Source organism: Protopterus annectens, chromosome 5.part1 (assembly GCF_019279795.1).
Source record: "Protopterus annectens isolate FY-2018-M chromosome 5.part1, PAN1.0, whole genome shotgun sequence".
NCBI classification, from domain to species: Eukaryota; Metazoa; Chordata; order Ceratodontiformes; family Protopteridae; genus Protopterus; species Protopterus annectens.
Window position 1 is genome coordinate 94,723,994 of NC_056736.1, and position 12,449 is coordinate 94,736,442.

General features: G+C 37.7%; 1 protein-coding gene across 4 annotated transcripts in view; it reads left to right on the top strand.

Moving 5' to 3' along the window:
• The window catches only part of SCEL (sciellin), a 474,262-nt gene that overhangs the window by 207,385 nt on the left and 254,428 nt on the right, over window positions 1–12,449 (top strand). For all 4 annotated transcript variants that reach the window (XM_044072905.1, XM_044072906.1, XM_044072907.1 and 1 more), the window contains one exon: window positions 7,488–7,523. In XM_044072905.1, coding sequence (XP_043928840.1) covers window positions 7,488–7,523 — 36 coding nt within the window. The remainder of the gene's footprint in view (window positions 1–7,487; window positions 7,524–12,449) is intronic.

The window sequence follows — 12,449 nt, forward strand, 5'->3', positions numbered from 1 at the left end:
TGAAAGCATAATCTACAGCAAAATTCAAACTAAATGTGAACATTTAAAGAAAACAATGGATAAAATAATTACAACCTCAAAATCAGTGTATCTCACTGGTTTGGGTGTATATTTTTGTAAAAGTAATATTTGAGACTCTCCTGAAAGAGAGAATAGGCTCACAAAGTTGTGGCTGCCAAGGCAGTGAGTTTGTTCCACAGTGCTGGACTTTGATAATAAAATGAGTAGTGGCCAGATGAGTCACGATTGATCCACAGTACCACTAACCACCATACTCTAAATGACTAATGAACCAGAGTCAGAAGAGTGACAAATATAGGTCAGATTAACAGTTATATCATGACTAAACAGGACATTTGCCAAGGGACCAGATATACTTTTTGACCAGGATTAGTTATTACATGTATCAAACAAAAATATACCACCTGTGATATTCATATCATGTGATATTCACATCAAGCAATGTAGTCTGTATGGAACACCACACAGGATATAATATATATTAACTTCAGAATAGACTTCCAGAAACTGATTTTTATCTTCCATTATGAATGATTTGAATAGTAACCTGAAATTAATAATTGCTTTCAGAAAACAGCATGACGTACATAGTGAAATAAAATATGAGGAATTCTACTGGGGAAGATGAGTGATATATTTCATTGTAATTTATTTTATGCTTCTATATAATAAGCATAACTTCTTCACATTAACAAGTTGCTTATCACAATATTACAAATAACAGACAATTAATACATATATTCATAGTTAAAAATGGTTACATTTATTGCTAGTCTTATATACTTCAGTAGAATAATCTGGATGTCCTTTAGAATTATTTTTAAATATACCACTGCTTGGTACTGAACAGACCACTAAGACACTGATTCATTTCATGTAGAAGCAATCCTAGGTGAATACATGCTCAAAATAACTAGATACAACCGAATAATTAAATTTAGTCTTAAAAATATTAAAAGGCAATACACTTATAAATTGGTGTAAATTAGTGTAAAGAAATTAAGATGCACCTGTTAAGAAAAATGGTAAAAAATACTATAAGTATATAAACTGTCAGGATTATAAAATCATCATGAACACATCATAAACCCAACCACATTTATATATAAAATGTAGCTTTTTCCAAAATAATAAGAATCTCCTGAATAAATAATTAAATTAGAATCTAACAAATAGTTGGACTGAACTAATTAGACTTCTAGCTTTTGACTGCAAAGCCCTTCCATATTTAAAGAATAAGCGTACCATACTTCTCATTTAAAAAGGAATCAGTATCATCATAAAGATAAAAAAATATTTAAAATGAAATCTAAGTACATTGGTGAGGAAACATTTGCAATTTAGTACCACACCTATACCTTATGTCTTATTTAGGTTAAGAATGCGTTCAGTTCCTTAAGTTCAACAATAGCTTCTTACAAGTACATCTTTCTAAATATTAGCAAATCATTATGGATGCAAAGCCAAAAAAAAAACTGAATCACCTGATTCAAAATAAATAAAAAGATAGATTGATATATAGCTGGATAGCTAGATGCATACATACATACATACATAGCTTTATCAATCAAGCGATGAATCAACAAATAAATGAATAACTAAATGGCCCAGAAATGGAGCACTGTGGTAGGGATGCTACCTTTTAAGCAGGCGAAAGTGGGAAATGGGGGTGTGGACAAAATGACACTGGCCACACCCACTATATGACATCACCACAGGAGTGGTGAAGGAGATACAATTATGGGTACAACAGTGTTGAGTTATTACAGCATTCTGAAATCTCATAAACCATTTAAATTTTGCAGCTTTAACTGCAGAAGTGGAGCATTACTGCAAAAACACATACATTATTCAGCTGTAACCACTACTGAACATGACCCCACCTTCCAAAAATAAAGTTATACACATATTTTCACTTTAAAGTACTTCTTGCAAGTCATCACTAAACAGCCACTCTAAAATTTGAGTGCACAGCAGACCATATAGGCCACATTCACCCGCAAACATGGTAATTAAGAAAAAAATTATTTAAAATTATAAAAGCAAACTATCCTGAAATAACCATGACATGTATTACCAGAATGCCAAATGCACTGCATTTACTACTGAACATGTTGTCGCCCCTCCCAAAAAATAAAGTTAAGCATGTTTCCGTTTTAAAAGTACTTCTTGCAAGACATCACTAAACAGCTACTCTAAAATAAATTACAATGCATAGCAGACCCCATTTACCTCAGAGCACAGCAATTAATTAAAAAAGAAATAATAAAGCTATAACACTAATGTACCCAACACCAGCATGCAATAAAGAACAGGCTCAATACCAGCACAGCCATATTCTCACTATATTCAAGGCAGTACATTTTAAACGTATTGAAGACAAAATAAAAATTAAAATACACACAGTGCCACCTATAAAAGCAAACTATCCTGAAACAGCCACAACAACATATATGTAGTAGAATACCAACTGTACTACATATACCTATGAACATGTCCCCTCAAAAAATAGTATTATACACACGTTTTCACTTTTAAAAGTAGTTCTTGCAAGTCATCACTAAACAACCATTATATAAAATACCAAAAGCAGTGCATCTTAATTTCTTGAAGGTGATATTAAAAAAATAAAATTACACACACTTCCACCTGAAACATGTACATCTGTAAATGCAAAGTACCTTGAAATAGCTACAGTAACATAAGAAATATCTCAGCTACCTTCATTTAGCCATGAAGATTGCCCCCATCAGAAATAAAAAAAACTTCTATTCACACATTTTAACCTTTAAAAGCTAGTTTCCAAATCATCTCAAAACAACCACAACTATTGATTTAATTTTACATCTACATTTTTATCTGCATATACATGCATACATAACTTTCTATACCTTTAAAAACTACTACTTCAAATCTCAAAATAACCACTACACAGATCTAAATACTGTACAGTGCACCCCATTTACCTCTAAACATTAAAAAGGTAAATATTGAAATAAAATACAATATTCCCCCTTTTTAAAAAGCTAGAGGTATGTAATACTATTTGTAATTACCACAACAATCACAATCTTTGATGGGCTGGCTGGCTTCCCTGCAAGAGTGACTGGCTGGGTGGCTGGCTGGCTCACTTCCCTGCTGGATTGGCTGGCTGGCTGGCTTTCTTACTGGAGTGGTTGAGTGGCTGGCCTCTCTGCTGGAGTGCCTGGCTAGTTTCCCTGCTGGAGTGGCTAGCTGGCTATCTGGCTGCTGGAGGGGCTTGTTGGATGGCTTTGACTGCTGTAGTAGCTAGCCTTCTGCTGTAGTGGCTAGCTGACTGCTAGAGTGGCTATCTGGCCGGCTGTGGCTGTTGTAGTGGCTGGATGGATGGCTCTGTCTGTTGGAGTAGCTGGTTGTCTGACTGTGCCTCTGGCTGCTAGAAAAAAAAAAAAAGCGAAATCTCAGTCTTTTTGCATTAGCAGCTGTAGAAGTGCTAATAAAAAAAATGATCTACAGCCATGATCTTTGTATGCCTCATCCTGCTCCATTCCTTGCCCTCTTCATGAATTGTAGCCAACTGCTGCATGATTTACAGCACCCAGACCTAACAGGGAATAGCTCTGTTTGCAGGTCCAGGTTGGTGACGTAACCAAATTGCCAGAAGAAATTGCAGCTTTTCCATGGCAATTCAGTATGATCAAAATGTGGGCTTTTTCCAGTCGCACTGCTTTACATGGCGGGCAATGGGATAAGGTAGCTCAACCTGTGAATGTCCTGCTGATAACATGATGGGTGGCAACCTTACTCTATGGAACTCCAGATTTAGATTTCAAGTCTTACACAATGCTTTATTATATCCATGTCCGATAAGATAAGGAAGGTTATCACATCAAGACCTGCTTAAGGAAGAACAACCATATATGAACAGCAGGGATATTATCTTTGTTAACTGGGTAAGTGAATTGGTCATCATGGACCTTTTTCACCATGACTTCTGCAAATTCGAACTTATGGTCTCGACCATATAAGGTTCGAACTTGCAGAAGTTCGACTATCTGATAGAAACCCCAATATATATGGGCACTTTAAAGTAGCCAGTCAATCAACCCTTATGCTGTGCATCATGGCACACACTGGCCTGAACTAGACAAGCTCATGTACCAAATTTTTGTGTCTTTTGGCTTTTCTCGGTTAGGAGGTCGCCACAGCGGAACTCCGGTCCGCTAATGATTGGCAGTTGATTTTTATGTACCGGCTTGGCAGGCCTGACACACAACCTTCAACGAAGGTACGCTCATTCACGCATGTCTCCACGCAGAAGACGCTCTATCTGAGAATCGAACCGGACAGCGTCTTACTGTGAGGTGACAACACTACCGCAGCACCACCACCACGGGTAAGCTCATGTACCAATGAATTTGGTAAGCTCATGTACCAAATTAAATGAAAAAAATAAAATAAAACAAAGGCATTACTTTCTTCTGTTCCCATTACTCCTATCATTATACTACATGTTTAATGAGTCTTATTAAGTTCTTTGATTTCATATGTCATAATTCAGTGCTATATAGTGATGTAATTATACTTTGTACTCTTACTTTCACACTGTGGTTATCCTGCTGTGCTCATTGTTCAAACAGGTCTAATGTTCACTCACATGCAACATCGTCTCAACTCTGAGGGCATGGCAGGCTGTGTGAATCTACTTTCTTTAAAGTGTCAGTATATCATTGCCTGAGGTGCATCAACCTCAGCGTTTCTTATATTAAGTAGAATATGCAGGGGCTCTCCTTATATCAGGAAGTGTGTAACAGAGAAGGCCTTCCTATACAGAAGATGGTTTTACTGCTCATGCACGTTTCCATTCATACTTGAGTTGTGGGCAGGCAGACTGTGATGAACTAAGAGAAACAGCATTTGAGATTTGTACTTGGAAATTAGCATTAACTATTCTAGATGTCTATAATCTCAGTCTTTTTATTCTGATATAGACAGTTCATAGAATAGGGATGGCATTTACATGTTACTGCATGGATGTGCCATTGATCTGCTAAAGACAGAAATGACAATGTGGCGATCTTTCTCATTCAAAGGTGTGAAGAAATTATTACGTTAAAAATCTAACAATATAATATAGAAAATTATTAGTCTTATGAACCTCTGACATCATTGTGACTCCGCATAATTAACAAAAGTTACACATATGAATTTCAGTCATGGCAACTGTTATTTTACACAGTGATATAAGAAACTTCCACTTGGGATTATGAAAAAAGAATATTGTTTACTTAATCAAAAAAAATCACAAGCTCATTTGTGTACCACAGAGGAATAAAGACCCTACTAGAACCCAAATAGTCAGAGGTTAGTAGTGTGCTGCTCAGGTGCTGGAGATGCCAGGTGAGGGAGAAGGGGAGGGAGGGGCTAATGCCAGCTTTTCCATTCAAAATGTATAGGAAGGGCTGATTCTGATCTGCTGTTCCACCAATAGTAAACATAGGTTTTCAGGCAAAGAAACATACAAAGACTAGGGGGTGTGGGCTTGATGCTAGTAAGATAGTGATGGAAGCCTTCATTACCATGTGTGTTGAAACATGCACATGCACAGGGACAGCAAAGAAGTCGATCATAGTAATGCAAGTGCCCATGTCAGCCACTGAGTTATGGCGTTAAAAGCATTATAAATGTCCTCACTGCCTACATCAGTAGATATGTGCAAGAACTGAGACCACCTCCATGGTCAGTTGTATGATGACCCCTTCAGCTGGATTTTTTCCCATGTAGGACACTCACCACTGACAGGGAAACAAAGTGACTTAAGACCAAGAGGAGGAGGTTGGATGTTCAGCAGGCATAACGAGTGGCTTCACCTTGAAAAAGAATGGGGTTCTGAGCCCTTCTAGTCAATGAAATAACAGGTCAATGTACTGAAGAAGTGCTATCAGGCCCATGGCAGTAAATAAGTGTAATCTCATTGAAATGTTACTAAAAGTTCATTTCATGAATTAATTTTCTGGGGAATTAAGCCCCCAAGTGCTCATGGAAAGGGTCACTTCCTCTGTAACCCTGTTACTATAGTAAATTTCATCACCTTAACACAGGACTAAGGAAAACAATTATTTGCAGTGAACCAGTTTAGTGGGAAGTAACATTTTTTGACAAACACCAATTTACACACAGCTGGTACTGAAGCAATGATCAGCTCTCAGTAGTGAAAACTGCCATGACATACATGTGACAAAGAAATTTATCTTCAAAAAAATTAGCTTTTGTCATTAGTTGTATCTCAGATTTTCAGTAATATCATCACATGGCTGTTTACATGAAATGTAAAGAATTGAAACAAACTTTTAAACCAAAGAATATTTTTACTTCAATGTACACATAATCTTTTGTGTAATGTGAAGACAGTTTATCAACTATATCTTAAAAGTGTCAGATATTTCCTTTAGATGATTAGGAGAAACTGATATATGACAAAGTCAAGTCAAAATAATAAAGACTTGCAAATGAACATATTCTTATAGTGTCCATATTCATATTTTTTGGGGGATAAATTTCTTTAGCATCTTATAACCTACTTCATGAATCATTGCATAGTCACTTTTCAGGTCTGTTCATAGTCACAGTGCAAAACCATATTTTTGAAGAATTACATTAAATAACTCAACATGGGTCATAATAATTCAAGGAAGTAAATCATATTTTGCAAGTCACACATCAACATTAAAAAAAATCACCAAGGTCCATGTTTTTACAGTGATAAAGCCCTGGATATAGCCTGGATCACTTGGGTTTGGTTAGTGGTCATGATACAATGGCCAGACAGAAAGGGATCGGAGCAGGATGCTGATGCTAATATGTCCACGTCAGGTGGAAGTATGTGTATAGGTCCCACTGTAGGAGCACCACGTGAAAGGAAACACCTAGGATATCTGTCTTCTGGGCCAAAAGGCTGAAACTTGATGGGAAGAGGCAAACACACCTTAGGAGTGCATTGTATTCTCTAGATGAGCATGATAAAATGTGAATAAGCATGCACGGTCATAGGTTCAGTAGAGCAGGATGTTGTACTGCATCGACTAGACAACAGAGGAATGAGTTAGATACATAAATTAGAAATATGAACCTACCTCAGATGATAGCATAACTCTCACTGCCTGGGCATAAGATAAGAAAAACCTGAAAAGGACTCCAGGACAGCTTGTAGAAAATTACAAAAAGTTTATAGCAGTTCATGACATGATTTCTTAGGAGATACAGTACATTAATGTGAAAAATAGATTTGCATTTGCATACAGAGAACAATATTTAGAGATTATTTTCTTAGGAAGAGGAAGTGACTGCAATGTAACAAATTGTGCTAGGCAATTTTAACTGTGTTATTTCATTTTTGTTAGGCAACCTAGTGGATTTTAATTAACAAAGCTCATATTATGGCAGAACCTACAAAAATGATTTTCACAATTCTTTTTTTCTTTACACAGGACCGTTACAGTGAAAACTAGTGATTCACCAAAAGTGTAAGTGTTGTTTTTATATATTAATTTAACAACCACTAGGGGGTAGTGTTAGGGAATCATCGTGCAACAGCTGAACAGCCAGAGTGATGGTATGTTATTTCTAGTTCATTCAGATATGGAATTTGTAATCTGAAATTTTCAAATTAAAATCTCGGTTTTCATTAAAGTAAAACCTGACTTGCAGCATAATGTTATGCTTCTCTGTATAAGTTGTTATTTACTTATGTTTAAACATGACAGCTAGTGAGAGGAATATAACAGACATCCCTCACACTATTCTATCCAGCAGCAACCTGTTTATTCCCATTGTTTGCACATATGGTCAGGGTATCACATCTTTTGCCAATGTTCACAGCACCGGGTGGCAAGCCCTACCACTATTATTGTTCCATAACACACACACACACACACGCACACACGCACACACACACGCACACGCACACACACACACACACACACACACACACACACACACACACACACACACACACACACACGCCACCCAGGGAAAACCCACAAGAACACAAGAGGCCTGCATATCCTCCCTGTTTTGCAAGTTTTATTTTCCATGGGCTCGAGTTTCCTCCCACATTTAGAAGACATGCAGTAGGTGGATTAGACACATTAAACTGGTCTTAGGTTTGAGTGCACGTGTGTGTTTGAGTGCACGTGTGTGTGTGTGTGTGTGTGTGTGTGTGTGTGTGTGTGTGTGTGTGTGTGTGTGTGTGTGTGCGTGCGTGTGCGTGAGTGTGTGTGTGTGTGTGTGTGTGTGTGTGTGTGTGTGTGTGTGTGTGTGTGTGTGTGTGTGTGTGTGTTATTGATGAGTAACTGTAGCAGGGATAGCCACCTGGCAGCATGACTATTGATCCTAGATGATTGTTACTGTTAATGTGATATCCTGACCCACGTACAAAAAATGAGAATAAGGAGTTGTGGACTGATTGAATGCAGTGAGCTACATTTGTTATATTCCATGAGTAAAGAAAAACATGCCAAAACATTTACAGATGAGGGGTCAGTTTTGAAAATTAAGGCACTACAATCATCAACTTTATGTTTAAAGGAAGATAGTTAGTCATACCACTTAACATGCAGGGAAAGCTTATTTGGGTGATTTTAGATGCACTGTGTTATAAACCTATCTCTCCATCATGTTTTATTTATCTGTTGTTGAAGACTTAAGTCCTTGTTTCTAGTATTGTTGGAGATACTGGACTTGCAGATAAATAGAAAGTCTAGGACAACTGAGTCTCTAAGCAAGAGAGAAAGCAATCCCCCCTCAAAATGTATAAGACTGAATAAAGGGACAGGACTTCCAGCCTCACTTGGTAGTTCAGAGACTTTAGGTCTGTGATATTTTTGGTTAGTAACCGTTGGGGATCTTCTTTGCAGTTTGATAATTTTAGTATGATAAATTCTATAGGAAGAATTGTACTTAATAATTGGCCTGATCGATGCTGAGCATAATGGAACACTTATTTCTTTAGACTTCGATGATATTCTTTTGACACTGAAAGGATTTTCTGACGACTGTTATTACATGATGCTCAAAAGAGAGGAGACTATCAACCCAAGTGCCGAGATCCCTAACTACAGTTTTAGTTTGTAGAAGTGTGTTGTCTGGACAGTATGGGAGACTATCAACCCAAGTGCCGAGATCCCTAACTACAGTTTTAGTTTGTGGAAGTGTGTTGTCTGGACAGTATGGGAGACTATCAACCCAAGTGCCGAGATCCCTAACTACAGTTTTAGTTTGTGGAAGTGTGTTGTCTGGACAGTATGGGAGACTATCAACCCAAGTGCCGAGATCCCTAACTACAGTTTTAGTTTGTGGAAGTGTGTTGTCTGGACAGTATGGGAGACTATCAACCCAAGTGCCGAGATCCCTAACTACAGTTTTAGTTTGTGGAAGTGTGTTGTCTGGACAGTATGGGAGACTATCAACCCAAGTGCCGAGATCCCTAACTACAGTTTTAGTTTGTGGAAGTGTGTTGTCTGGACAGTATGGGAGACTATCAACCCAAGTGCCGAGATCCCTAACTACAGTTTTAGCTTGTAGAAGTGTGTTGTCTGGACAGTATGATAAGAGGGGAAGGGGTTGTCTACAAAATGTGATGACACTACACTTTTTAGCATTTTGTATGCTCCCATGTTAAGTACACAAAGGGTTTATTGGGGAAGTTTATTCTTGCAGGGGGGGGGGGTGTTAAGGAGTTACAGGGTGACTTAGCATGAACTTCAGTTTGCAATTGTCTGCAATCATTCTTAGACCGAGGTCTTGGCTCTCTACCTGGAGATCTGAGAAATTAATACCAAAAGGAGAGGTCCCTGCAATCATCTCTGGTCACTTTATTAATTTAAGGTGAAGTACCAGAAAATTGCACTGTGTGGATTTTGTCTTTCAAACAGTTTTTTATCCCTCTTACTACATATGAATTGATGTTTAAAGCAACAGCTAGATAAACTTGCTCCACAAATACATAAAGTAAATAAGACCAGTCAAGATAATTAAATGCCTTCTCAATGCCAATGACCATTAAAGCTACTTTTTCCTGCATGCTTCATAAGAAAAGATGGTTAATATCTTGTTTTTAACATTTCAGTATACATCCCATCTAAAGTCTTTTGGCTTTTCCCAGTTAGAGGTCGCCACAGCAGAATTCCCATGTGCTAATGACCGGCAGTGGATTTTTATGGTGCCGAGTTGCCGGCCTGATGCCCAACCTTCAAAGAAGGCATGCCTATTCACGCACGCACCTACCTGCATGTCTTTAACATCACTCGACCACGGGGAGGACATGCAGACTCCACACAGAAGGCGCACCAGCCGAGAATAGAAAGGGAGAACCTCTTGCTATGAGGCGACAACGCTAACCGTTGCACCACCGCTCCCTAGTATACATCCCATCTATTCTTATTAATTAAAAATTCAACAGAAATTTTAACTCTAGCTTTCTTCTACAGCATGCAAAACGTCTTCAATTTTTATTAAAATGTAAAAGAATCTGTTTCTATTTCCAAAATCTTTAAGATAACTTATATTTTATTCCAATAAATGAGTTTCTTGCAGAAAAAACACATTAGTTGTGTTAATTTTCAAATATTTATAAAGTCTGCTTTTTTTATCTTCATCCATGCCATCACCATTAAGAGATAAGGTTGAAAGACAATTAATTTAAATCAAGTGAAAGACAAATTGTTTTCAGATAATGACATAAAACATTCTGAAGAAGATATTAGTGAAATGTTTAAAATAAACAAGTCATGGACTAAAACTGAATGCCAAGAAATGTATAATAGTATATTTTATTTTATTTATTTATTTATTTTATTTATTTATCATTTGTTGACCGGGAAAGTCCGACTAGGTTCCACAGAGCCTGTTTTCAGCGGAGGCCCGGGGAGAAATGCTCCAGATGCATGGGAAGACATATACCTTTGGTACCTATCTTATTGACAACACACCCCTAAGAATCGACCCAGTTGTCAGAGACTTTGGGACAGAAGTAGACAGTAATCTAGCATCTGACCATCATGTGTTGATGGTAATGAGGAAAGCATTCTATGTTGTGTAGCTTATAAACAAAGATATGCCATCTAGGTCCAAGAAGGTCATTGTTCCTCTGTATTTGGCATTCATCAGACCTTTCATTGAGTACAGTGTCCCTTTGGTATATACTTAAGCAGGCACATCCAACAACTAGAACATTCATAGAGGTTCTTCACTAATAGAATACAGGGCATAAATAGCATGCACTGTGCAGACTGCCTCAAAGCCCTATACCTATATTATATTTCCTACAGACTGTTAAGGGAAGAGCTATGCCTGGCATGCAAGGCATCTTCAGACCCCCCCTCTAATGGATATCCTGCATAGCTGGAAAACAAGCAGCAACAGAATTACCCATTCTAAAAACCTAAACCTTGCCTGTGATATACTGTAAATAGAACCTGCTGGAGACACAGGTTTGTATCCCAGAGACTACTCCTTCTCTGGAACAGGCTGTCCACCCATGCAAAGCAGAGTTCCTCTCTAACCCAATTCAAGTGTAACTTGGACAACTGTATAGGGAACAGGGAATTTGTCCCTGGTTTGGCAACTATGTCTCTAATGGATACAGGCAGCCTGTAAATGGTTCATATCCCAGGCTCCTGCCTGTAAATGTTTCACCTCCCAAGCCCCTGATTACACTTATCAAGGGGACCAGAACTTGTCAGAGATTTGGGATGCATGGCTAGGCTTAAAAGCTTTGTGGTTGTTACACCCCTATGAATAGTAATAATTAAAAAAAAAGAAAAAAGAAATCACCAAAACTATAATCCCAAAATATGGAACATTATTATGAAATAATGTAATAATTCTGGCTGGCTGTGTGTTTATCATGTGACTTTTGCAACAAATGTATTATATAAGAATACCTGATGTTTTATTTACTACTTCTAATAATGGGCAAGATTTCAAAAGAGTTGGTCTTAGTGTAAGTCTGCCTTCATTCTGAATGACTTGCTCTTAGTGTAAGTAAATAAATAAATAAATAAACCCATTGCACAGACAGCACATTCTATCAGAAATGTTACAGATGATCACCGGCTATTTGTCCAAATATCAGTGGAATTAGTTCATGTCAAAGAAACAATTTTCAACAATTGTGGAGGTTTCTGTATTATTAGTTATTCGTATGTTTGGAGGGTGTGAGATGATGTACTCCACATGGGGACGGTGGAGGGAATATTGTTTTTTAACTTTCCTCACAAGCAGGCATCATCATCTCTAAAGCTGTGATGCTTATGCCTTGAAGAGGTAACTAGTAGTGTTTGCAGTGCAGTAAACCAGAACATGATGTGTTGGACAGGCTCGTGCATCTGCTGCTCATGTGCCCATCTAAGTATGATCGCATTGCTTTGGGTCAGCATGGTTCTCATATA